The following is a 27,966-nucleotide window of genomic DNA, read 5'->3' on the forward strand; positions in this document are numbered from 1 at the left end:
TAAGGGGGTCTGAATATTTTCCTTACCCACTGTAAATCCCCGACTGTGAAATTGTGGCTCCAAAACGTGTCATTCGTGGCCAGGTTGTGGAGTAATTTTGTCCCAGCAGACAGTTGCGCTCCTACAAAGGCTAAAATCCTCGTCCAGTACACGTTGTCTTCAATGGGAACGGTGGCAGTGCTGTGTGTCACAAATTTTTCAAACGTGCAACCTGACGTGCACCTCTCCTCAACAGGTAAAAGTGCACGTCGCTGCGGACGCAGACCGCAACGACTGTAATCAGGTTTTTTTTTCTTCTTTTCTTTTATTAAGTCAAACCAAACAGACAAGCAATTACAAAGTCTAATACAAATATTGAACAGTACAAAGACTGAGCAAGTTCAAAATTAACTAACATTATCCCAATAGAACGGAAAGCCAAACAAACAGGGAAGGCAAACGACAAAAAAAACTATTCAACACATTCATTTACATTTTCTGGGGTTGTGGAAAGAAGATTAACTAAAATTTGATATAATTCCTGTGACAGTTTATACTTCAATGAATCACACAGAATAGAAAGCTCTTTCATAAAAACTGAGAGATGTGGGGTCAAATTCCTAAATTAGCATTTATGTATATAATATTTTGCCATAATTATCAAATTGTTTAACATAAATTCCATTCTTGAGTCCTTTAAAATTATACCAAATTGAATATTTTCATAGTTTAATTGAGATAGAGACAGATTATCCTTTAAACACCACTGACAAAATGCTTTCCAAAATGAAGAAGACACACTACAGCTGAAGAAAAGATGTTCCTGCGATTCCATGTCATTTTCACAAAATGTACATACATTTGTGTCAAGCCCAAATTTAAGGTACAACAATTCTTTACATGGATAGATTTCATTCATTGTTTTAAAATGCACCTCTTTAGCTTTAGGTGAAATTGGGAACTTCAAGAAATTACATCTTATTTTCTTTGCATCAGAGGAAGCATTCAGATATCTTTCTAGCAAATACCTTCTTTTCAGAGATGAAGGAAAACATGCTTTAGTAAGTGTGGATCTTAAAAATTGGTTTTTACTGCATTTGTCAGATAGAAAAGTACAGTCTTGTACTAATAAAGGGTGTAAGCGAGGTATCATCCTTTGATAATATAGTGAACCTTTAATATTTATGAGAATAGCTCGTGGTATGGCTTTTATCACATATTTATCCTGAGTACAGTTTAAATTATACTTGTTGAATCCTATTAGGTCCAGAATATCGCCTCTGTCGTCTATTAGATGTCGAATTGACCAAATTCCTTGGTCCGCCCACTCCTTCCAGTAAAAGGACTTTGTCTTTATCAATCGATTGTTCCAGATTGGCGTATAATGTGGGGAGAAATTGTGCTTGAAAATTAATTTCCAATAAAGCAGAACCTGTTGATGGAATTTAGACAATTTTACGGGCAATTTATTAATTTCAAAGTCACATTTCAGTAAAAATTCCACACCACCAAAGCTCGAAAATATACATCTGGGGAGACTGAACCAAATATTATCAACCTGACGACTGTAATCAGTTGCATCGCATTTCCTCGTTCGCTTCTCTCGGCGGCTTGTGACGGTGGTGGTGAGGGGAGGGGCGAGCCGGAGCACCACCGAGGAAGACAAGACCTCATCTAACGGGGAGTTTAATTTAAAACCAACCGGGTTTACATGTGACAGCGTTTTGTGAGCACCTTGAATTTACCTGAGGAAAGGTCAGTCACAAAACCGCAACTGTACAATCTGATAAGGACCAAACAAGACAGTGGCTGCTTCCCCGAATACCTGTAACCTGGACAGGTAAGCTTGTTATAACAGCTGCGCATGTTATGGGGACATGGGCGAGCTGGTTATCTAGACCAGGCTCGTCGACATTCTGTGCGACCGGGTTAACTGCGCGTAAACCTGCGATATGGGATATGTAGTATTTAAATACCACATCTGGTGTGGATTACTGTATCATGGTTGTAGGTCACTGAAGTTACTACATATAGATGCAGCTTACGTTCTTAAACGCACATTCCAAAGAATATTATTTACAACATATGTAATAACATTTTTAAATATTATTTTTGTAATGCTTCTTGTGTTCGGCACACTTTGGTTGCACTGCATGCTAGATAAATCAAGCAGTGGAAGATGAAAAAAAAAAGTTTTCATTTCTCATCATGGACAGAAAACGCAAAGAAAAGGGTGACTTTGAGAAAATAAGACAGAGAAGCTCTAAGCACTGGAGAGTGATGACTCCCAGGGCAGAAAATGAACAAACTTATAGGGTGGCAGTGAGGCCAGCAGCAGCAGTAGAGGGGCCCCGGAGAGACGGGCAGCTGAGGGACACAGGGATGAGACGGAGGAGGAAAGTGAGGACCAGAGCCAGCCTGTCCACAAATTAAAAGCTGTCATGTGCTAAATTATTATTAATAATATAGAAAATTGCAAGATATTATATATGAAGCCTTACTATGAAGAAATCTTTACTTTTAAAATTAGGTTATTGAGCTGTGGATGCAGTGTATTCATATGCCCATTATGGTTATGTTGGTTCTGCTCTGAGTCAAACTCCAGGGCTGTTTTCAAGTCCCAGTCAATCCCTGTATGGAGATATATTTTTGAGTCAGTTATCTAAACCTTTCAGTGTGGACTTGTTCAGATATCGGAACTATTCTTCAGAAAAACTATACTGTGATACTAAAACAATTCAGTTGCATTATGTAAATTTTATATTTACATCTAATTTGAATTATTCTACATACTAACTGTAGTGATTCTTTAAGCTCACAAAGCAACATACTGCAGCGTCAGACCTTTTTTGTGCAGTTGTTGGAATACAGTAACATCTTACACGTTGCCCAAAGCGATTATGCGAGATCATGGCTCCACTGAAATGAATGCAGTCTGTCAGAATAAGAAACAAAAGCATGACTGTGGAGATAAAAGGACAAAAAAATACCACAGACACTGAAAGCTCTGCTGTTTCTGTGCAGAATAACTGGTTTAGGCCTTTAACCATGTTCCTCTGACCACTTGGATCCATCTGAAATGATTTCTGAAAACTCAAAGAAGTCAAACCTATATGATATCAGATGTCTCAAAGTAATAGTACAGTAGGTCATTGTTGTAAGCACATGATGGTTAAGTAACCTTGTGCAGATGAATTCTTCAGTACAGTATAACTACCTCTTTAAGTCAGACAGATGCTGCCTGCAGTAAAAACCTGCATTCTGACTGGATTATAGAGAGCACAGTAGCACAAAGAATGGAAAGTCATTTTCAGTGATTTGCTTTAATATCCATGAACATGAAAAAAGTCAATCAGTGCCATTACTATGTATAACCATGTCCTCTAGCCTTAACCTCAGTTTCACGTGGAGTAACAAATGTTAAATTGTAACATATCTATGAATTATTGATGTAAAGACACCAGATGCTTGACTTCAAACCTTTCCATATGACTGCATATTGCAAGAATAAGCGATGATTTCTTGGTCAAAATGGAGTTTATCTGCTGTTAAATAAGATAATCAGAGCTCATGAAATTCTCTGGCACGAGCAGACGGGCAGTTTCTTCTTCACATGGGACTTAAAAAGGCACATGTCGTCTTATGCCCATCAGTCCATGCAAATCTTTCCCCGTGAGAGGCACGTAGTGGTTGTGACAGGAATGCAAAGTTGGGAGGCCAGTGGTTCTTGAATAAGGACTTACTGTGATGTGTCTAGTTAATGATCCACTGAACGAATGTCTTCAGGATGAACATAAAGCTCAAAGTTTGAAACATGGTTTCAAACTCACAGAAAAATGTCATTTTTACTTAACAAATCTGGTGGCTTAGGCTTGAACTGAGGCAGTCAACCAGGTTCTGTTACTCTTCTGTCTCTTGCATTAAAGAATATGACTCATGCAGTACTTGGAGAAAATAAGAAGAAGATGAAGGTGGTAGATTAACCAAAATAAACATGACCAGATATATGGTAAACGGCTTGTGCAGAAAGTCACAATAAAAATAGTTTTGTCCACTGTCTACTGTGCTGAACACTAGCAACATAGCTCTCTGTTTAATAAATACAGTATTTTCTCTCAGTGGGAGTCAGAGGCTGCTGTTATCATTATGACCAGATCTGCTTTGATCAAAATCTGGCTTGACCAGGATGACACCCTTTGTCACCTCAGATTTATTAAGAATCAGAACAGAACAAAATTAAGAATGCTGAGTGATTTCTTTGTTCATTTACAAACAATGCATGCCCTTAAATAGTTCCACTTACATGAAACCACAATTCTGACAATATTTACACTGTTGACTGTTGTGAAGGTTTAATATTAATGAAGAAAAAATGTACTGTAGATTTTTTAGTTGAAAGAGGATTTAGGCATTTGACAACAACAATAAAGAAAGAAAGAGCAAACAAATCCATAAATGGGCTGACATGTCAGCCCTGTCTGGAGCTTTCAGCTGCAACTCTATGTTATCTTCTGTGTATGAAGGACAGACAGGAGACCATGGTACCCTCTCACAGGCACAACATGTCTTCATTCCAACACTGTCATATAAATAAACTTCATTCTCTTTGGAGATGCTGTTGAAAGCTCAGAAAAAAGCCAGTAGGTGAACATTTAGTTAAAGGAGTGGTTTCACAGTCTGTGAAACAAACTTATTTGGTTTGTTGCCAAGTTAGATGAAAAGACTGACACCACTCTCCTGTTTGTGCATAAAGTATGAGACTGGACCTAAAAGACAGCTTAGCTTACAGGTAGGATGACAAATGGAAACAAGGGGAAACAGCTGGCCTGGCTTTGTCCATCCATCCATTATCTATTCACCTTATTCTGAAGATCGTCACAGGGGGCTGGAGCCAGCCTCAATTGACATTGGGTGAGAGGCGGGGTACACCCTGGACAGGTTGGCCTGGCTTTGTCCAAAGGAAAAACAATGGCTACCAACACCACTGAAGCTCACAAATAACATATTACATTGTCTAACATATACAAAACTGGAATGTATAAAGCACAATTTGTGGTTTTACTAGGTGTTACGAATCAAACAATTTCTTAGAAAGGGTCAGTGATCCCCTGGATTCTCAGCAAACTCACAGTGATGAAAAGACACAGGGACGCCACTGCAGTTTGGAACTTTAGACTTGCTGATAGCTATTTTTTTTTACCATTGGACAGAGGCACCATGTTTCCAGTCTTTATGGTAAGGCTTTATGGTAATATCTCCTGGCTTCAACTTCATATTGAACAAACAGATGTGAGAGTGGTACTGACCTCTCTATATAACTCTTGGCCAGAAATCAAATAGTCTTTTCCAAAATGTCATATATTTCCTTTAAAGTTTATTTTCTTTTGCCAAAGTACTTTCAAAGATCCAAAGTGATTTGAATAATTGAATAACTCACTTTAATCTGTCATTTCCCTTTATTCAGGTATCATTGGCTGATGTTAAGGATGCTTTGGTTCCAAAATCAGACTTGGAGGTAACCCCACATCATCTGTACTGTTGCCGCTTGTGCATCCTGCAGTGGAGATGGTCCACTGGATCACACAGTGGGGGACATGTGTCTGGCTTCAGACTCTGCTGGCCTTTTCCTTGGGCAACTGCCCCTCGATGGCCCCGAGTTCTGTCAACTACTCTGTGCTTTACACCATGCCCTTCTTCCAGGCACAGGGCCCCATCCAGAACATTGTGAACAACTCACTCTATCAGGAGGTGTATGTAGCTTCTCAGAATGTGATTGAGGCTGTGAGCAGAAGCTTGGAGAAGGTGTGGGAACTCCGCACTGGGCCGGTGGGAAGCCCATTGTGCCAAATTTGTGACTTGTGTGACATTGACAAGGATCCCAATTTTTTGGATGACACAAACAACCAGGTCTTGTTGTTGGACACTTTGTTTATGTATTTATACTCATGTGGAAGTTCTCAGTATGGTGTATGCTATTTCCACCAATTAAACTCAAATGGAGAGCCACCTTCTCTTTCCAAGTGTTTGTTCAGACGGGATTCAAACTCTGCTGCCTACTGTCCTGACTGTGTGGCCAGCCCTCTTGGAACCAAAGTCACCATGGTTGAAGAGGGTCAAACCGTCTACTTTTTTGTTGCCAACACAGTCAATGACAGTGTGACCCAGCGTTATGGTAGGAAGTCGATATCGGTTCGCCGACCTCTGGCCACTGAAGATGGCTTCTACAGCGATGTACGTGGCCTAACTGTCCTTCCCGGCCTGCGGAGGACTTACTTTATTGAATATATATACAGCTTTTTCACTCAGGAATTTGTCTATTTTCTCTCAGTCCAGAGAGAGAGCCCCGATCAGGACTCATCTCCATTTCAGACTCGTTTGGGACGTCTCCCACGGAATGAATGGGAGATGAAGCGCTATCGTGAGGTGATCCTGGAGTGTCGGTTTGAACCAAAACGCCGTAGGAGGAACGTAGCCAGTGAACCCTACAAAGATGTTGTGTACAATGTTGTCCAGGCAGCTCACTTTGGCAAGGCAGGCAGGGAACTGGCAGAGGAGTTAGGGGCGGAGGAGGAGGATGACATCCTCTATGGGGTTTTTGCTGTTACTGAAGATGACGGGGTCACGGAGCATGACTCGGCCCTGTGTGCCTTCCCCATGGACAATGTGAACAAAGCCATCACTGATGGGGTGGATGGTTGTTGTGAGTCTGGACCAGAGCAGCTCTCCAGGGGACTCTGCCATTTCCAGCCCTGTGAGAGCTGTCCACATGAGGTGAGCCCATCAGCTTACTAACACAGTTTACCAGAGGTGTAGTGCTATTTGCTGAAGTGCTGGAGCGTACCTTATGGCGACACTTACTGTATGGCGCTCCTATGAGGTTTGTTTCTAGGGCCATGTAAACACTTTTCCTACAGTGGCAAGTTTACATATATTAAAGTTAATCAACTGCCATTATCCACACAATCAAATGTTAGAATGATTTTATTTTCTGATGTGGCAGAATAACAGTGTGAATTAGTAGGCATTTGTCACAGTGTGAATGTACCAGGCCATAATCTCCCTATGAAAAATGGAAATTTGCCCCACCCCCCAAATATTTGTGATGACAGATATCAAATGCCTCTTTAGGCTATAAGAAAACAAATGTTCTCAATTCAAAAGTGTTAAACCCACTCAAAAACGTAGTGAATGTTCAAGGAGCTCCTCCTGTTTCATATTGGTTCACATGTCAATCAGCAACAGTGGACACATCAGTTGTGTGACTGGTCAGCATGTGCCAAAGTTTGGCCATGTGCCTAGTTTGTCAGTCTGGACGATCTGAGTTTCGTTCTGTCACTTGTCTTTTGTAAACTGGGTCTGTAGTCGACACTAAACTGTGTCTCTGTAAACCATCCACCATCAATATGTGATTGGATAAAACACACAAACCTTTCATTCATATGGATAGGTGTTTGCTGGGGGCAGATCTCTCAGGCATGTCTGGCACATGTTCCTTTAATATGGAAAACAGAGAAAGAAATTAGACCTTGTTGTGGCTTGTTCAAGTCAGTGGAAACCATAATTTGTTTGAGCGTGAACAAGGAAGGGCCAAATGAGTAAAGTATTATTAAGTACTGTATTTATCGGAGTTGCTTTGATGTAAGCATTTTGATCAGAAATGCTAATGACAAGTATTATACGTCAGTGTTCTTATGATTATTATATGGAGAAATACTAGTTTATGCAATCATGTAAACCTTTACTTACAGTATGTGTAGGAGCAGCATTACTATGCAATTATAGACTGAGCCAAACAAGGTATGAACCATATTCATACCTTACATCTGGACATTTCCTGCAAAGAAAAGCAAAAAACAAACAAACCACAATGTTCCTGCTAAAAAGGGTTTGATATTTTGTCAAATACACTTTTTTTGCTTACTGCTGAGAAGAAATATGACGCTGAATGGTTATGTTAGCGCAGCATATAGCCTGGAAATAAATAAAAGAACTAGTCTGACCTGTTCAAAATTTTAAAAATAATCTACTTATGAGCACCTCTACAGCTCAGTCACATGTTATATTTTGCTTGTTTAATTCACACAAAAACAGAAGTGTAAATATGCCAGTTTATGACTTTATGAGGGATTATGTGCTGCAGTATACATTATAGTGGCTGAGAGCAATGATTTCCTGGAGTTTGGTCGTCACCGTGAGCAAAAACAGATAAAGAAAATCAAAGTAAAATGTGTTAATAAGTGAACTATCAGTTGGATTTTGTACATTTTGACAGAGCCAGGCTTTTCTGCCTGCTTTCAGTATTTATGCTAAACTAAGCTCCACCTGTGGGCTATTCAGCATGCACATGTGAGAGGGTATCAATCTTCTCATCTAACTCTTGGCCAGAAAACAAAGAATTTCCCTGAAACTTGAACTGTGAAAACCAGAAGCTCGCTGAACCCCTACTGAGTTGTGGTGGGGAAGTTTTGAAAAGTGAAGAGCTGATGAACTGTTTGAATCTTTGAGGCCATCTACTTGAGTGTGACTATGTTTATCTAAGCATATGGCCTTTTTTGAAAAACGTCCTCTAGAGAAAATTGCTCTTCATTTCCTTATGCTGTGCATATTTCCCAATGCTAATTGTTGGTGGCTGGGGTGAGAGCTGGGGAGTGGGAATGTTGTGTTATGACTTCAGCCCTTTTGTCAGTCCTAGTGTCTAGAGAATTTCACAGTTCCAGTGCATGTCTGAAAGGGTATTACGAGTAAACCCAACCAGTTTGGGACTTTGCACATCATGCCAAAAATATGACCACCAAAGTTCTCCAACTTGAAACACTGTTGTTGTAGCTCTGATTTTGTGGTGTGAATGCTGTATCTTTGAATTCATGGTAAGAAGAAAGGTTTGTTGTGATTGCTTCTTCTGTTTTGTTGTCTGAATGTTGAGTAACCTGCCTGTGGGATTGTCCAACAATCTGAAATACTGGTTCCTCCATTTCTAAGCAGATCCAAACACCTACAGTATGTTGCCAATAGTGTCAACTGTGCCTTACAAATACTGTGCTTTTCTGTATTTGATATGTAATCAAAATATTGACACAGATTGAATAATGAAGAATGTATTCTTCTTTCATACAAGCAATGGAAATCTGTTGTCAATCTGTTACTGGCTGTTGGCCTTTCACTGTTATATTTTACTTAATGAGTGGCCTGGCCACTTGGGGTATCTTGCTAAATTCCAGTTGATAAATTCCCAAATAATGATGGATTTTTAAGTCAGACTTTCTTAATTTGAGTTGAATTAACCAAATTTGAGTTTTGGGGTTCAGGCAACTAAATTCTAACCAAGAATCTATGGTTCTTTATTGTTTAGAGTTGAACGACTTCTGTCAAGAGCAGTGCCGTTGGTGTTTTATTCTTAAGCATCAGGCTCATATCATGGGACTGATTACAATAAGGATGCGTCTTCAAGGACATTTTAGTGTCTACTTAATTTGAAAAATGTTTATATCCTAGTTTCCTGTTTTCACTTTTATATGCCAAGAAAACAGTTATAAAGTTTTATTTCTTTGGTTTTATATCCCAACTTCAGCGATGTAATCTGGTACATACATGAAGAGTCCTGACAGTTTAAACCAACGGCAACCCATCCCGCTCTCTGTTTATAACTTCAAGAATATTCTTCTATCAGAGATACAGCACATTAACATTTATCATGGCCATGTCAGTTATAAAGTCATCATATTATCAAAACAAATTCATCTTGTGCTCCTGATGTACCAGGCATACCACAGTATAACAAGCAAATAGCCGAGTATGTCTTCCGTAAATGTCCATTCTGGACCTTTGGGATAGTTTTTTTTTAAAAACACTTACTATACAAGGTGTTTCCTACTGTTTGATCTTCATGATCCTTAGAACCATTCAATGCTTAGGAAAAAGCAGAAGGCCAGACTCCTCGTACGTCTTTCTGTTGTGCTGTATCTAAAAGCCATAGCCACCTGTTGCAGGCCCTTCTTTCTACCTAGTTAAAACATGTCTGATAACACTAGTTTAAATAGTGTGAAGTGCACTTTCTGCCTCACTTATTTCTTGTTGTTTCTTTATTCTGCCCTCTGCTGCGTGTGGCCTTGGTACTAGAGCATGGAGAACAACGCCACATGCAGAGACCATCCTACCATGGTGTCAAAGCCCTATTACAGAGTGGACCTCTTCAACAGACAGATGACAGATGTCCTGCTGACCTCTCTGCTGGTAACAACCATCGAGAACAAGACCGTCGCTCATATTGGCACCTCTACTGGACGCTTGTTACAGGTACAGATGGGAAGAAAATATCTTTTATTCTGTAACCTACTGCTGTCTTATCAGTTAGTTATGGTGACTGTTTTGACCCTTGTATATGATGCACTACTTAGCACTGTCTGTTGTGACTGTGTTGGCAGCTTGTATTGACAAGATCCAGCCCCATTATCTTTGCCAATTACTCTTTGGTAGAGAACCAGAGGGTCTCGTCCATTGCTGCTGTATATTCATCAGAGTATCTTCTTTTCGTGGTTGGAGACAAGGTACGGCCACAGGTCAATGTCTTTAAATAAGAGTAAAAACTGTCTCAGATTTTGTAAATGTGTACAATGGTGTTTGCACTGTATATTATACCTAATGGGAGATGGTGTTCTGTCCTCTACAGTTCAAAGATGTGCAGCTCAGATTACTTACATTTATACATTTGTTGGGAGTGTGACTGATTGGACAGGCTCTACTCGACTGACCTGTCCTCTGCTTTCTGCAGAATGTATGATGGGGTATGGTGTAACCTCAGTGGTCCTAAGAATGTTGCTAAAGAAAATGAATAAGCTTAATATGTTATTGCAGTTTGGTTCACTGGCTCAGTAATCACATGGGTTTTATATTACTCCTGTAGAATGGAAGGACTACTCTCTTGCGTGGTTGAGATTGGGACGCGATAGGAAAATTAAACTCATCTGAAAAACTATTATGCTTTAAGGTTTCTGGTTAAGCCATTTAACACATTCCCTCCCCGAAAAGCATATATGCAAATAAACAGTCATTGTCAGAAAATGTGTTTTTTTAAGATAATATGGTGGAGTGTAAATTAAGGAAATAAAATTTGGTAAAATTCACTTTTTTTCCCAATGTGTCAAAAAACCAGGTAATTTAGACTTTTTTCAGGACCAGGAGCTGTTTGTGTGAACCGTGTGCTGAATCAAGTATAATGGTACATGTCTCTCTGCATGGAATTAATAAATTGTTTAACTTCTAAACTGAAGTCATTTAGTTAGGATTTTAATGGGCCTTATCTTTATATTCTGATATACCTTGATACATACAGTATCTTTATATATATATACAGTAAAATTGTTTAAATAGATAAACATTAAAAGTAAGTTTGTTATCATCTGATCATCTGCTCAACAGAAGAAATCAGAATACATGCAGGCCTGTACCAGTGTTAGTATAGCTCAAAAATTAAAAGAACACTAAATCACACATCGGATCTTGATGGACAAATTATTCTAGTTGAAAACCTTTACTAATGTACATTGTATAATTTGTTCAGCACAAAATGACATAACAATGGTCAAAACCAAAATCATCAACCCATGGAGGGCTGTATTCAAAATCACACTGAAAATCAAAGTGAAAAACTGAAATCACTGATACACAATGTCCCATAGGTGCTCAACTGAATTTAGGTCAGGGGGACATGAGGGCCAGTCAATGGCATCAGTGCCTTCATCATCCAGGAGCTGCCTACACTCTGTCCACATGAGACTGAGCATTGTCCCGCACCAGGAGGAACCCAGGGTTCACTGCACCAGTGTAAGGTCTGACAGCCGCTCTGAGGATTTCGTCTCAGTAACTCACAGCAGTTAGGGTACCGTTGGCTATGGCATGGAGGTCTGTGTGGTCCTCGAAGGATGTGAATGCCAGACCATCACTAACCCACCACCAAACCGGTCATGCTAGATGATGTTACAGACAGGATAACATTCACCACGGTGTCTTCAGACTTCTTCACGCCTGTCATATGTGCTCATTGTGAACCTGCTCTCATCTGTGAAGAGAACGGGGCACCAAGGGCAGACCTGCCAATTCCAGTGTTCTCTGGTGAATGTCAGTCGATCTGCACAGTGCTGGGCTGTGATCACAGGTCGTACTAGAGGACGTCAGGCCCTGATGTCACCCTCATGGAATCTGTTTTTGGCAGTTTGGTCAGAAACATGCACACCAGTAGCTGCTGGACGTCATGTTGTAGGGCAGTGCGTCTCCTGTTCCTGCTTGTACAGAGGAGCAGATACCGGTCCTGCTGTTCCTGTTGCCCTTCTACGGCCCTGTTCAGCTCTCCTGGTGTAACAGTCTCCTGGTATCATTTCCATGCTCTTAAGACTATGCTGGGAGACACAGCAAACCTTGCAACTGTACATATAGATATGCCATCTTGGAGTAAGTGGACTACCTGTGCAACCCAATGGGGCTGCAGGTACTGATGTACATATAGATATGGGGGTGGATCTGGCTCATGAGGTAGGGCAGTCGTCTCCTGACCAGCAAGTTGGTAGTTTGACTCCCGGTCTCCCTGCATGCCTAAGTGTCCCTGAGCAAGACACTTGTGTGTTGTTGTGTGGCAGCCTGTCGTCATCGGTGTGTGAATGCTGTGCGTGAATGGGTGAATGGTGTATCATCTCCTGTAAAGTACTTTGGCCAGTGCAACACACTGTGGAAAAAATGCGCTATATAAATACAGTCCATTTACCATATTCCATCATGGAGTAAGTGGACTACCTGTGCAACCCTGTGTTGTTGTGTGGCAGCCTGTCGTCATCGGTGTGTGAATGCTGTGCGTGAATGGGTGAATGGTGTATCATCTCCTGTAAAGTACTTTGGCCAGTGGCACCTATGTCATTTACACTGATCAGTCATAATATACTGTATGTGCAAACCTGGAGTAAGTGGACTACCTGTGCAACCCAATGGGGCTGCAGGTACTGCCTCATGCTACCAGTAGTGTCAAGGACACGAGCAAAACACAAAACTTGAGAAGAATCAGTCAGAAAGGATCAGGAGAGGGCATTTGTCTCTGGCTGCCACATGTAAAACCATTCCCTTTGTGGGAGTTGTCCTGCTTTTGCTGCTCCATTGCACCTGTTCCTGAAACCCTGAAACTGATTCACAGTCACTCTAAGTGGACAGACTGATATCCCTGAAGTTTAACTGACTTGGTGTCATACAGTGTTGATCAAGTGTTCCTTTAAGTTTTTTGAGCAGTTTAGATGTAGGTTGTCCAGTATAGAATAAAATGAACTCTTAAATATTTTTACAAAAATTTCAAACACCTGCCCAGGTTCTCACAAGGTGCACTGCAATAATCAACATGATACTGTAAATACTGTAATTATTTGGTTTTGAAACAGGATCTGGAGTAAAGCCATGTGCATAACGTTATCTCATAGCCACATTTTTATATATAAAAAGCACAAGGCACAGACTAAACTGTCTTAAGACATAAAAACTTCACTGTGTTTGTTTTAGATGATTCGGGTGCCCCAAAGAGGGCCGGGCTGTCAACACTTCCTGACTTGTGCCATGTGTCTCACAGCCCCTAAATTCATGGGGTGTGGCTGGTGCTCTGGAGTGTGCTCCTGGGAGAGTGAGTGTCACAGTTACTGGAGGAATGAGTCTTGCCCACCTGGGATCATTGGGGTGAGGTTTGTTCTGTCATGCAGGATACAAACCTCTATTTGTACAACTAATAGAAACATTTCTTTTCAAACTCATGCTACACTATATAATCTGCTTTACTGATGCAGTTCTTTCCACGGACCGCTCCTCCTGATGGTCAAACGGCGCTAACAGTGTGTGGGTGGGAGTTCCAGTCACCTCAAAGACCTGCCATCACCTCCAGAACCCACCAGGTCCGACTGGGACACACTGCCTGCACTGTACTTCCAGCCAAAAGCAACAACACACAGTGAGTGACACACAGTACAAGGGTCATTTAAGTTCATCTTTGCGGAGTACTCTCCCTTAAAATTTTCCTTTTTTGTGCTATTAAAAAGACCATTTTCTGAACTGTTAGCATACCAACATGGCTTTTTATTGCAAAGTATAGCAGAGGTTGAAATTTAGAGGAAATGAATGGCCAGTGTGGCTAGAAACTGTTAATACTTTAAGGGTAGGCTTTTTTTTCTGTAGCTTCTCCATCATGACATGATAATGGTAATCTCATGCACAAGCAGTGGCTTGATTGAACTCACTGCAGTCTGTATTTTAGCAAAACGTTAATCTGTGGTATCCTGCTTCTTGTTTAAAATTCAGCAGTTTTAATGCTCCTTGAAATTAAATTGTTACTGGTGTTACAGTAATTGTATGTGTCACATACATGCTGACACAAGTGTTTTGTTGCTGCTCTTTAGCCTGGTATGTAAGATTCGCTCTGGGGCCACTGAGCTGTCCAAACCTGTCAACATCACAGTGGAAGTGCATGAGGGCAAGTTGGAGGGACGCTACTGTATTGACGGGAAGGCAGAAATGCCAGGGTTCACATTTGTGGTAATTTTACCTATTGCAGTGCTCATGGCAGCATCACAAGCTGAAAGTAGTTTCATTTCATACACTGCAATCACTTATTGCAAAAATCTTTCAAAACTGCTATGAACTCTCTCCAGATTCCCAACATCACAAAGATCAAGCCCAACTATGGGCCTCGTGTTGGGGGCACCCTCATCACAGTGACTGGGCCTCACCTGAATGCTGGGACGACAAGGAAGGTCACTCTCAATGATGTGGCCTGTCCCATAGTGAGGTCTGGAAATACATCTTCTTATTTTTTTTTATCACACTTACCTCAAAAATGTTATAATATTTGCCTTGCAGTGTTTTGTTTCCCTACGTTTTAGCAGTTAAGATGAGTTGCTGCTCAGAGTATTTGGATTACTATGACAACTTGCCCCAGTTTGTGTATAAAATAACGACCATTTGGGGAGCTACCATAATCTTGGCATCCAAAGACTGACTCAGAGCTGAACTATTTGCTATTGGAGATAAGATCTTATTGAACATTAAGCTTTTTGCTTGACTGCAGTGTATTTGTTTTGGCATGTAGTTTACATACTGTATCTCTGTCGCTCTGCAGGGTAACAGAACCCAAAGGCAACGTGTCCTCCATCATCTGTGTGTCGCAGCCCATCTCAGAGGTGAGGGATGTCCCTCTGAGTGTTTTCATCGACAAGTCTCCTGTCCTCACTACAAAAGTTTTTTACTACAAGGAAAATCCAAAGATTACATCTGTCCAGCCTGACTGTAGCTTTGACAGGTAGGCCAGTGAGTCCTGCTGTGTATGCACTCTGTGTTGTTTCTGATCAGTTCAGATTGATTTTGATCTGGAAATCAATCAGTTTTATTAAGACAAAAGAAATATAATTAGACAGACACTTTATTTAATGTGCACTACATTTTTTCTTTCTTTCTGTTATCTTTCACATGGTATAACAATCGCTCACATTTGTAGGGGGTCAAAGATTGTGATTGAAGGGGAGAACCTGGACTCTGTTTACCGCACCATCATCCGCTTCAAACCCAATGAGAGCCACCTGAAACCTGTGACAAGGGTACATTGATCATCACAATGTACAGTAAAAGTATTATTTTGAAATCAGTTTACAGTTTTAGAATGGCTTAACTATTTTCTTGCAGGAGTGCATAGGCAAGTCCATGCCCAAAAGGATGGAGTGTATCACTCCTGTATTCCCGAGGGATGAGACAGAGGAAGGAGAGCTCTCTTTCAACATGGACGGAGCACTGGAACTGTGGAACAAAGAGTTCTCCTACCACCCCTATGGCGAGCCCATACCTTTTGAAACTGACGGACGTGTGCTGAGTTTGTACCCTGGCTTTGATGAAGTGTCACTCCATGTAAGGTCTTGTTATGAGGTTATTTCCATATGAATTAATGAAAAAAATGTGTATGGATTTGCAGTATTTATTATGGAGTTTTAAATAACTGATCTTGATTTGACCTCCCTGTTCACAGCACCAGAAGCTGAACCTGGTGAGCTCCTGCATGACCATCATCATGACTGTCGCAGGCGTCGACTGTGATGCTAAAGTCCTGGATAATGAGATCACCTGCAGGATCCCAAAAAACATGACTATCCCCAGTGAAGGACTTCAAGTGAAAGTTAGTCAGGCTGGCTATTTACATAGATGATGATTAACTGACTGATTGAAATGAATTCAACAAGAGACACAGGTCACACATATTGTATGAACCTCCTGTCTGGCCAGTGATCACTAACCCTTTATGTACCTCATGTAGCTAACTTGTCAATTAGGATAGGCATGTAATAGCAAACACTGCTCAGTACATTTCTATTGTAGATCATCAAAATGTTTAGCTAAATTTAAAGAGATTTTTTAAAAATAAATTACACATTTAACTATACACTACAGTATGTCAGGAAATTCATGTCCTCTCTTCTGACAAGCTGTTTTTGCTAACATTTGACATCAGAAACCTTAAAGTAAAAGCAAAATATTGTTCCTCTGTAGAACTGACAAACAAAAAGCTTGAGCTTGAGCCAGGCTGGCTGTTGCTGCTAGCTGGCTGTAGCTTCATATCAATTGTACAGACAAAGAAGTGGCATCTTCTCTTTTAACTCATCAAGAATGTGAAAAAGCACATTTACAAAATATTTCTTTAAATAGAATGTCAATATGTAATCAGGTCTTGAAGGCAGTTCTCAAATGATAAAATCACTTTCCTGTTAGATACTATATGTGTGTTTGAAAGTTTGAATTTGAATTCGTTAAATTTCAGTTGTACGGTTGAACTCATACAGTGGTTTCATTTTTGGCAGTGAGCCATGTGTTTTCACACACAGAAGTCTAGAGCTTTAAAGTCACTGATGTGTGACAGAAAACAAAGCCAGGTTGGTGTTAACAGCTTAAACTTAGCTGTAGCACTTGTAAGAAAAAGCTGCAATAATTATGATATCTGATATGTATGATGACTGCAGATCGCCATCAATGGGCAGGTCCACCATGTTGGCACAGTGGTGAGAGTCAGCAACCACTACATGGTGGGGATTTTTCTGGGGATCCTGGCAGCTCTGGTGGCTGGGGCGGTGCTGGCCTTTGTTGTCATGAAACACTTGAGGAAGAAGAAGAAAGGTGGGCTCCTCCCTGTTATGTGGACCTTGGTCAGATTTGTTTGTACACCTGCTTCCGGATATGAGTAGGAATTTGGATGAATTATACAAGTCTTTCTTCAGTGGTTGATGATTAAAAAAGTCTTATTGAATGTTTTTCAGCCTCCATGGTGGAGACCTATATGGCTCAAAGTGTTAACTCTGGGACAAATAATGTGGAGCTGTCGCCTATGGGGGACTACAGAAGAGGTGACTGTCTAGCTAAGCACTCATCATATTAAGGTGCCACCTTTGACACATACCTTTGTAACTATCATTAATAAACCCTTGTCTCTGCACTTGTACCAGTAGTATCCCTGAGTCCTTCCACACTCCTAGTAGGGCCTGTGGTGTTCCCCAGCCTGACCTATGCTGCAAGTGGCATAGACCCTACCCTCACCCCCCTCATGCCGCCAGAAAAAATTTCCATCTCCAGTTTTAGGCCAGAGCTGCTAGAGGAGGTGTGCTGATATGCTTATTGTGCAGCACCATCAGATCATAGGGAAGGGTAAGAAAAAACACTGTCTATGCCTAAAACAAAACATTGTTATGTAAGCTATATCACATTCTTTGTTTTTCTTACAGGTCATTTTGGCACTGTCTATCATGGCTACTTCACAGACCACAACAACAGAGAAACACACTGTGCTGTCAAGTCTTTGAATAGTGAGCAATGCTGCTTGTTGAGTGTTGATTTACAGTACATGCCATAGAAATGCACTAGCAAGTGTCTCTAGTTCCACTGCTGGGAAACATATTGGCAGAAGATCTAAGATGCACAATCTTTATGTTATATGTACAGTAGCTTTTCAAAAATGTAATTTTAGTGTCTTTCCAGAGTCCGTTTCAAATCATGTTTATGTATGTGTCATCAGGAATAACAGATGTCGAGGAGGTGGAGCAGTTTCTGAAGGAAGGCATCATCATGAAAGGTTTCCACCACAGCAATGTGCTGTCTCTGCTGGGCATTCTCCTGCCGCAGGAAGGGCTTCCCCTAGTGGTTCTGCCATACATGAAGCATGGCGACTTACGACACTTTATACGCTGCGAGAAGAGGGTGTGACAGCTACATTAAAACAGTGGATAACCATCTATTAACTACCTAATAAGCTTTTGTAATATGGCCAACTGTTTTAATTCAGTGTTTTTGTCACGTTTGTGGGATTTCTCTAGAACCCCACTGTAAAGGACCTGATTGGCTTCGGCCTACAGGTTACCAAGGGGATGGAGTATTTGGCTCAGAAGAAGTTTGTGCACAGAGATCTTGCAGCACGTAACTGCATGTGAGTCACCAAAATATGCAGAGAAATTCTCAATTAATTCATTGTCATGGGGGCTGAATTTATCTTTGATAGGGCACCAAATTGGTTAAGGATGTTAAATCATAGTGCTCGGATGTAATGTTTTGCTTTTTCTGTCTTTAGGCTAGACGAGTCGTACACAGTGAAGGTGGCAGACTTTGGCATGGCCAGAGATGTTTTTGATAAGGAGTATTACAGTGTCCAGGACCACAGGAAGGCTAAGCTGCCTGTCAAGTGGATGGCCATTGAGAGTCTGCAGACTCAGAAATTTACCTCCAAGTCAGATGTGGTGAGTAATACTGTATAAAGATTATCTTAACATAATCAGTCTCTCTGCAGTAGCTGTCAGTGTTTTTGTTTTTGTCTTCTACGTCAGTGGTAAATGTGAGGGGTCACAAAATGATTGCATGTCATGTACAAACATGAATGTGAACCATAGACACATACACACACCCCCAAAATATCTGACAAAAAATAACGAGAAGTGAACATTAAGGTCTGTAAGATGAATGTAGCCATATTTCTATTATACAAATTTATGTCAATTTTTTTCACACTTTCCTCAATTTCATTTTCACACCATTTAGGCTCTTGTAAATTTTATTAAATTAAACAATGAAAAGCTCAGTCTTTGTTTAACATGGTCACAGACAGTACATACTGTACTTTATATGTAAATATAATGATGAGATGGTTTTGTTCAAAGGGATCACAGACCACAAAAAAAGCACTGTTCAGTGTAGAATTTCACTTTGACTGCAATTTGGTTGGACTAAATATTAATGGACTGCATTACAGCACAATATAGGAAACATTATTGTGGTGCAAATGTATTCCAATTCCACTGTCATATTATCAGTTTAACAGTGGCCTATCTAATTAAGAGTTGTATTTCCTGTGTTCTAGGCTGTATTGTTTTTTTGGCTGAGTGATATTAAGCAGTGTCTTTTAGCACCTTTAAATTCAGATATAGGATTTAAAAATGTTTCTTTATGTATGAATAAACTCAGACCACTTATGCACACCAGTTAACAGCTACTGTTATAATGTTTGTTTCTCTGATGCAGTGGTCCTTTGGTGTTCTGATGTGGGAGATGCTGACCAGAGGAGCGAGCCCTTACCCAGAGGTGGACCCTTACGACATAACACATTACTTACTGAAGGGCAGGAGGCTACCCCAGCCACAGTACTGCCCTGACCCCTTGTAAGTTGTCATAAAAACAGCTTTATATTGGCTACTTTGAAAAAAGAATAATTTTAAGTTTGATGATGTTGTTTAGTTTGCGCATAGCAAATGTATAACTTGACAGTCTATGCAGCATGACTACTATTTTAGCAACACTAATGCAGATTTACAGGTCCAAGGCATGAGAGAAACGGCACGGGCACAAAGTCCAAGTAGTAATAACAAGATGTCCCAATGGTCACTCAGTGTGAAAATCATGAAATGTCCACTACTTGGTATTGCAACATGGTTAGAAATACTGTTTGGCTGTTTGTTAATCTATAACTGAATTTGAAGACTTCACACACACACACACACAATCAGATACAATACTAGTGAGACTTCACAGCTGACATATTTTTGCTGTTTTAATGTTAAATCCCTTTTGCTCACCAACTTAAAGAGTGATGGAGAATAAATCAACCATTCATACACCTTTTCCACCGAGGCCTTAATATATCCAGTGTGGGTTAAAGGCTCATGGAAAACTGTGAACTTACATGGGTCCTGACCCATGTAGAACACCAGGGCATGAAAGAATTGTTTGTTTTAGGAAATAACCTTACATTTATTTACATTCTTGATGAAAGATGGATGAGAAAATTGATACCACGGTCATGTCTGACCATTCTGTATGAAGCTGGAGCCAGTAGCTTAGCTTAGCATAAAGACAGTGAACAGTGTGAAACAGCTAGCCAGGCTTTGTGTGAAGGTGATAAAATCTGCCCACCAGCACCTCTAAATCTCACTTGTCAACATTTGAGATGCTGTTTATTTATTGTACAAAAGCAGGTGTAAAAATAATAATGCCGTTTTATGTGTCTGACAGTTTCTTCCAATAACTTCCAGGGGTTTCTGCTGGTTGCCTGCCAACTGGTCCCATCTGGTGTGTAGGGACTTTAGTCCCTAGCCTTCAATAGCCTTTAGTCCAGGGGTGGCAAATTCCCTGTACTTGCTGCTGATTACCTGGATCAGGTATGTTCAGTCAGTCAGTAGCTGGAATATACCATCTTAGATGAAGGTGGAATAAGGAAAGGCAAAGTGTATTGGTATCTTCCAGCTTCTGATTTACTGAACACAGCTGATCCAGGTAATCAGCAGCAGGTAGGGCAGGGACAGTTGGAAAACAAGCAGGGCAGCGGCCCTTGAGGGCCAAAATTGTCTACCCCTGCTTTAGACAGGTTGTAAACTTTTGCTTATCAGATAAAAGGAACTAAAATATTGATTAATTTAAAGCCCCTCTAGCTACCATTTGTCTTCAAACTCTCAACCATTAGAGAGTGATTGAGAATCAAAACAAGTTCAGGCGGTAACCCCCTCCCTCCACTCCTTCTTGCCCTTGCTGCCCTGTCCATAAACCTACATCATATGTGATAACTACAACCGGAGACAAACTTGGCAGTCAGGCAGCTCAACAATAATATTAATGCATACAGAATATAGCCTATAAAGCCTGTGGTTTTGGTGGCATTGTAGTGACAAAGATCCCTTTTCCTACTTAAAGCAGTAACACAAGCAAATTATACAAAGGAATGTGTTTTCCCAGTAATACTGATACAGTACTAATGTTCTGGCCACCATCGAATCGCGTTCAATGTTACATACTTGGTGCAAAAAATGTGATAAGGTATCCATGTGTTGTATGTGAAATAAGACAAATTTTATCTTACACTTTGTTAGTTGAACAAACTCCCCACTTTTCTAGTTGTGTTGACAGCGTAAATTTTAAGAACCTCTCATTAAAATGCTACATGGACTGTTGTGTTATGTCTGACATAAACAAGCTGTGTGGCCTGGACCAAAACTGAGCAGAAATTGGCAAACTGAGTAAAATTCCTTCATTTGCTAAATCAGAAAACTGTGCTGGTTTCTGTTGATTGGAAAACAAAACACTAATGTTGCAGTCAGTTGAAATGACTGCAAATTACAACCAGAATAATTAAATGCAAAGGTACCAAATTGAAATGCTAACATTAGCTTGCTAATTATGCTGACATAATCACATTAGCCAGCTACTTATTAAAAAGAAAAACAGCCACATTTGTGTCAAATTTTAGTCATTTGGCTGCTTTTAATACTCTCCATCTCTGACATGCCAAACTGATGTTAACCCTGGTTTTGCCTCGCACTTTTGTCACACTCTTTTCTGAGCCATTCTTCATGAACCTTATTGCTTTGAAAAACACATCTTATAACCTCAGATCAGCAGGGGCATGGAAGAAGTGCAGTGCGGATATTAATAACAGTGGCCACAAAGGGAAAGAAATAAACACAAGGTCTGAAGATAGCAGAGTGGGACAGGGGACTTTAGTACAGCAGGGAGACAACACTTGTAGGCAATTTTTTACTTCATTTATCTTAATTTGTGCTAAATCTTATTTAATGCATCTTTAATTTAATTTATTTATTACATTTAAAAGAATTTCAGGAATTTTCAAAAGAATAAATGATTTAAGAAAATGTATGCTAGCTTATAAAACAGTGATCAAGTTGGCTGTTCTTCAGTCGGTGTGTCTATGTTTTCTAGGTATAGCATTATGCTTCAGTGCTGGGACCCTGATCCGGAGTTGAGACCCAGCTTTGCTACGTTGGTGTCAGCTGTCTCTACCATTCTGTCAGGCCTGGAGGGAGAACACTACATCAGTCTGAATGTCACCTATGTCAACCTGGACCAGCCGCGGCCCTACCCTGCTCTCACGGAGTCTGCTGATGAATACGACTCCACAGATGGTGAAGGCTCAGGCTCTTCTTGAGAAGAGAACTGTCTCTTATTTCAACTTTAAACTGGTATTGGTGCTAACAGCAAGAGCACACACACAAAAACTGCCAAGTCACACCGGGTGTCTTTTATTGTACCACTAAAAATGTGAAACAGAAAAATAGTTTTTATGCATAAAAGTGGTTGCAAGATGCTTTCAGCTGAATTAGCACAAACCTGGGCAGCCATATTGGAGGTCCTTTTGGCAACGGTTTGCTTAAAATAGCATTTGACCATCAAAACTAAAAGTATTGAATAGACATTTGGTATTTGTTTTATTTTTTACTGGTAACAGATAGTATCATGCCAAATCTAATTCGTTTTATAGTACCACGTTGTTTGCGACCCAAAACAAGAAAGAAAGAAAGAAAACTTATTGTTAACACTTCTTTTCTGTCCATTCAAAGCTAAATGGCATTATACTGGGTAATCAGCTTGCAGTTCCCCATCTAATTAACAATGGTACAACCAAATATTATTGTGCAAATAAGGGCACAGATAGTTAGATAACCAAATGTTACATATTGCTGAACTGACCTGTCCTCACACTACAGAAATCATTTTGAGATAGTGTTTTTTGTGCCCTGGTGTCATTGATATAGTCATTATAAATGTAGTCAGTATTTCCATGTCCACATCTAACAGTGTTTGCTTCAGTATTGAGGAGAGGAGTCACAAACAGCACAGCTTTGAGGCCTGTAAAATCAGTGTGGCAAAAAACTGGGCCTTGGCATAGTTTCACTGTTTGCAACATAGTCCATAGTTACAGTAGCATAGCCCACAATTTTAATGAATTCTTTTGTAGTCTAGTGATATTTAGATGAATCTGGGTTGTAACCAGAAGTTAGGGTGACCAGGCCACCTGTCTTGCAGTGGTACCTCACTTGAGTAATGTTATGCATACATTAGCATACACATACTACAGGCATATATTATAAATTTGAAAGTATACTAAAACATTATGGGGACAAAATGGGGCTATGGCAATGGTAGGTTCTTATTGAAGCACTAAAATCTGTCATTAGATGACATTTCACATGAATTTGCTAGATAGTAGTTGATAAAAAAAAAACTAATTTAATGTTAGCTTTATTAAAAAAAAGAAAAAGTGATCTACCATCTTTTTCTCCCAAAGCATTTCTCATGATGACTGATCAAATTACATTAGTAATCGACCTTTATCTGTTCAGGAGAACCACTGACAGATGTCATGAGTTTAACCATTCAAACCTTCACCCAGAGGTGGAAAGCAATTAACTACATTACTGTACATAAGTACCATTTTTAGGTATCTGTACTTTACTTGAGGATTTTCATTTTCTGCTGCTTCATACTTCACCTTCATTACATTTCAGTGAAAAATATTGTACATTGTACTCACTATGTTTATTTATGATAATTTTAGTTACTAGTTACTTTCAGAAAGTGGTTAATACAGTTTTTTTTCTCAATTGCTTTGGCACTAGTTTCATAACCTTTATGCCCTTTTTCTAAACTCTAGACACAGAACTCAAAAAGGTCACCATTGTAACACAGGATGTCCAAAGTTCAAAACATTACATTTTGCATTCAGATTTTTAGAGAAATCTTGCACTTACAGAATCAGGGAAACATTTCTTTAGATCACCTGCACAACTGTTATACATACACCCATTAGATACTGTAGTACAGAATATGCGATACGTTTCATCATGGTGCTACACGTAATGTTACTGTAAAAGGACCAGTAAAGAGAAAACTACAGATGCAGTGGAATCATTGAACAAATCTGAAATTTATTGATGAAATACAACACTGTACAACAGGCTCCCTTTAAATCAAAACAACAATTAGCTACAAAAAATGAAAAACATTAGAGTACTACCAAAAACAAATTCAAATTGCAGTGTTCCTCAAGTGCCTTACAAAAAGCAAAACAGAGGATTATAGTTCTTGCTCATTTCAATTAACCATGTCATGTGGATTTGGCCCCAGGTTCTCATCTACATCAAAATGAATGTTCTCATTTGCCAAACATTTTGGAAAGAACCTTCAGGCATGGCAAATTAACACCTGACAATGGTCTGCTGTGATGTCGTTGCCTCGTCCATGGCCCGGAGAAGGGTCACTTGTTGTTGTTGGCATCAGTGGATCTCGTTGTCCTGAAACCTTCATGATGTGAACATGAGATATTGTTCCTGAGTTTCTATAAAATTATACTTTAAGAGGAATACAACAGTTACTTATCATTTTGAGCAGTTGTATCAATTGATAGTTAGATCACTGTAATGACATGAACAGAAAGTCACTTCAAAAGCAATGTGTGAATTGCATTTTGAAATGGTGAATTAGTTCAATGAACAAATGATCTTTGGTTTTTATATATTGTCTCCAAGCAATAACAAAAAGTGCTAGAGTTTTGAAAAATTACATCAGGGTTCTGAAACTAGTGCCAAAGCGATTGAAGACTGTAAAACAAAATACAGTATAATTACAAGATTTATTGATACTTGGTGTAAAATCCACAAGCTACCCAGTTAGATCACTGTAATGACATGAACAGAAAGTCACTTCAAAAGCAATGTGTGAATTGCATTTTGAAATGGTGAATTAGTTCAATGAACAAATGATCTTTGGTTTTTATATATTGTCTCCAAGCAATAACAAAAAGTGCTAGAGTTTTGAAAAATTACATCAGGGTTCTGAAACTAGTGCCAAAGCGATTGAAGACTGTAAAACAAAATACAGTATAATTACAAGATTTATTGATACTTGGTGTAAAATCCACAAGCTACCCAGCAGTAATTCAAATTATAAACATATAAAGTTGTTAAAATTAGCTCTACCTTTACCAGCTTGAATTAGTTCAATGAACAAATGATCTTTGGTTTTTATATATTGTCTCCAAGCAATAACAAAAAGTGCTAGAGTTTTGAAAAATTACATCAGGGTTCTGAAACTAGTGCCAAAGCGATTGAAGACTGTAAAACAAAATACAGTATAATTACAAGATTTATTGATACTTGGTGTAAAATCCACAAGCTACCCAGCAGTAATTCAAATTATAAACATATAAAGTTGTTAAAATTAGCTCTACCTTTACCAGCTGCACATTAAATGTGATGCACACAATACTACATCAATAATTATAAAAGAAGAATATGATGTATATCGGTGTAAACTGTGCCATTTTGCATAATGTTATATATTGTCTCCAAGCAATAACAAAAAGTGCTAGAGTTTTGAAAAATTACATCAGGGTTCTGAAACTAGTGCCAAAGCGATTGAAGACTGTAAAACAAAATACAGTATAATTACAAGATTTATTGATACTTGGTGTAAAATCCACAAGCTACCCAGCAGTAATTCAAATTATAAACATATAAAGTTGTTAAAATTAGCTCTACCTTTACCAGCTGCACATTAAATGTGATGCACACAATACTACATCAATAATTATAAAAGAAGAATATGATGTATATCGGTGTAAACTGTGCCATTTTGCATAATGACTACTTTTGGTACTTTAAATATATTTTCTGCTAATACTTTTGTACTTTTGCTTAACATTTTGAATGCAAGATTTTTTACTTGTAATAGAATATTTTTACACTATGGTATTGCTAGTTTTACTTAAGTAAATAATCAGAGTACTTTTTTCACCTGCAGCAAGAATGTGTCCAGTACCACCTGCAGTAACGATGGCACCACTTGAGAGTACAACACATGAATCAACTGCTGAATTTGTCTATATTTTGGGTCATACTTCTGTGATTCAAAAAGCTGACAACAGTGTTTGTTTATAGATGTTTATAATATTTGTTTATGGATTTGTTTTCATGCTGTGGACTCTGAGTACATGTGAGAATGTATACGCCGCCATTTTCAGTTCGCTAATGTCACACTGTGACACATTTGTCATTATCGCTGCTGTGGACACTGAGCTTCCTCAGTCTTTTCTCGTGGTTTTCCACTAGAGGTCAGCATTCTGTTAAAGGTGGTCTGCACTGCTCCTGAAGACATTTCCAGCAACATGCAGCATTCTTTATGTTTTCATAGTTTTTGAAGTAGCATAGCAACAAGAATGACCCAGGTTGTTTCCCCCATCTCTGCAAACCAACCAACAAGCCCTCTATACAGCCAACATAACATCAGAGAAGAACACCACAGTAGACCAAGCATGTTTACCTCCTTTCTTCCTCTATCATTTGTTCTACCTTCAGACATTTGGCAGGACCCAATGACTGCATTTTTAATTAGAGGAGCTGAAGAAACAGCCAAAGTAGACCATAAAACCAACATACAGAGACACCTTCATGTCGCGTAAACGGACGTCACACAGAGCAAGCACACTTGCCCCACAACAAAACTGGAGTCGAATAAAACCAAAGGGAAAGAAACATCATAAAGTTTCCTCTTTTTTCATGCTGCCAAGAACAAAAGTCAATCCCTGTGTAGTGGAGCCTTTGATCTAGCTATAGAGAGTGAGCCCAGCCTAGTGATGTGTATGTACAGGATGAGGTCACCTTTTGCAGGACATAGCCTGTAGGATCCACAGTAAAAGAGGATCCAGACGGCCACGATCCCATCTTTCTACCTCTCCTTTTCTTTCTGTCTTTTGCTCCCTGTTTTATGTGGTCTATAAAAAATCTACAGAACCTGTGAAGGCTGCTGCTGTCAGCTGTGTGACCATCTCAAGCCTCGGAACGTTTCCTCTGAGATGGGTTCAGTTAGATCCCATAGGCCTTTTGATATGTATCTCGCACACATTAACATTCATTTTCTCCTTCTCTTCTTCTCTTGGGATTCTTAAGATTGGCTCAAACCAAACACTCAGATGATGAAATAACATAGTAGATGCTGTTTGACAGTGATGTAGAATGTGTGTATGATTTGTGTTTATATACTGTTTGTGTTACTGTACATGGCAGCTACATGAAGGAATATAACTGGTGCACAAGTGCTGTGTTTGTAGTTTGGAGAGATGGAAAGCAATCTGTGTGACTGACCAACTGAACAAGACTGTGAATGTGGTTGGCTAATTATTTCCATTGCTGTGTGATGATGGCAGACCCTCACAGTTAAATTCTGAAGTCGAACTGGGAGCTCTTGGATTTTGTTCCAGTAGGATTTGGCATAAACGAAAAGCCCCATGGAACCAGTGCAGCAAGACTCTGATCTTATGTACAGCCAAAAACATGTTGGACACACTGAGCATTTGCATTCAAATAAACATATTTTATGGTAGTGATATCACACTCATGAAACTTGGAATCCTACCTTCTGGACACTGGAATAACATCTTAATTAAAAATCAACATTGCTCTTCATTAACCTCCTAAAGTGATATGAAAACACACTATATAATGGACATCATGAACACTTTCAACCTTGAAAAACCATGTTAATTGAATTTATAAGAGCTGCATAGAAATAATCTATCAGTATTAAAGTGCACATTATTGGACCTTAATGTTTTTGTCATTGCTGTTAGTAGAAGACATGAAGAAGAAGCTATTTTTCCAGTAGGTTCAACCA

The 27,966-nt window shown here is 39.5% G+C and overlaps 1 protein-coding gene across 1 annotated transcript; it reads left to right on the forward strand.

Annotated features, from left to right (window-relative positions):
• Positions 1 to 1,588: 1,588 nt before the first annotated feature.
• mst1rb (macrophage stimulating 1 receptor b) lies at positions 1,589 to 23,683 on the forward strand. The gene is given in 22 exon segments (XM_020593258.1): positions 1,589 to 1,819; positions 5,444 to 6,750; positions 10,096 to 10,272; positions 10,401 to 10,523; positions 13,510 to 13,680; positions 13,788 to 13,948; positions 14,394 to 14,529; positions 14,646 to 14,782; positions 15,113 to 15,292; positions 15,488 to 15,587; positions 15,673 to 15,891; positions 16,010 to 16,156; positions 16,995 to 17,148; positions 17,289 to 17,375; positions 17,475 to 17,628; positions 17,630 to 17,673; positions 17,751 to 17,831; positions 18,041 to 18,222; positions 18,339 to 18,448; positions 18,590 to 18,755; positions 19,534 to 19,670; positions 22,219 to 23,683. Coding segments are annotated over 21 exon segments (4,098 nt in total). The 5' UTR covers positions 1,589 to 1,819; positions 5,444 to 5,544; the 3' UTR covers positions 22,445 to 23,683.
• The last annotated feature ends 4,283 nt before the right edge of the window (positions 23,684 to 27,966 follow it).

Source organism: Monopterus albus, unplaced genomic scaffold (assembly GCF_001952655.1).
Source record: "Monopterus albus unplaced genomic scaffold, M_albus_1.0 scaffold18.1, whole genome shotgun sequence".
In the NCBI taxonomy this organism is placed as follows: Eukaryota; Metazoa; Chordata; class Actinopteri; order Synbranchiformes; family Synbranchidae; genus Monopterus; species Monopterus albus.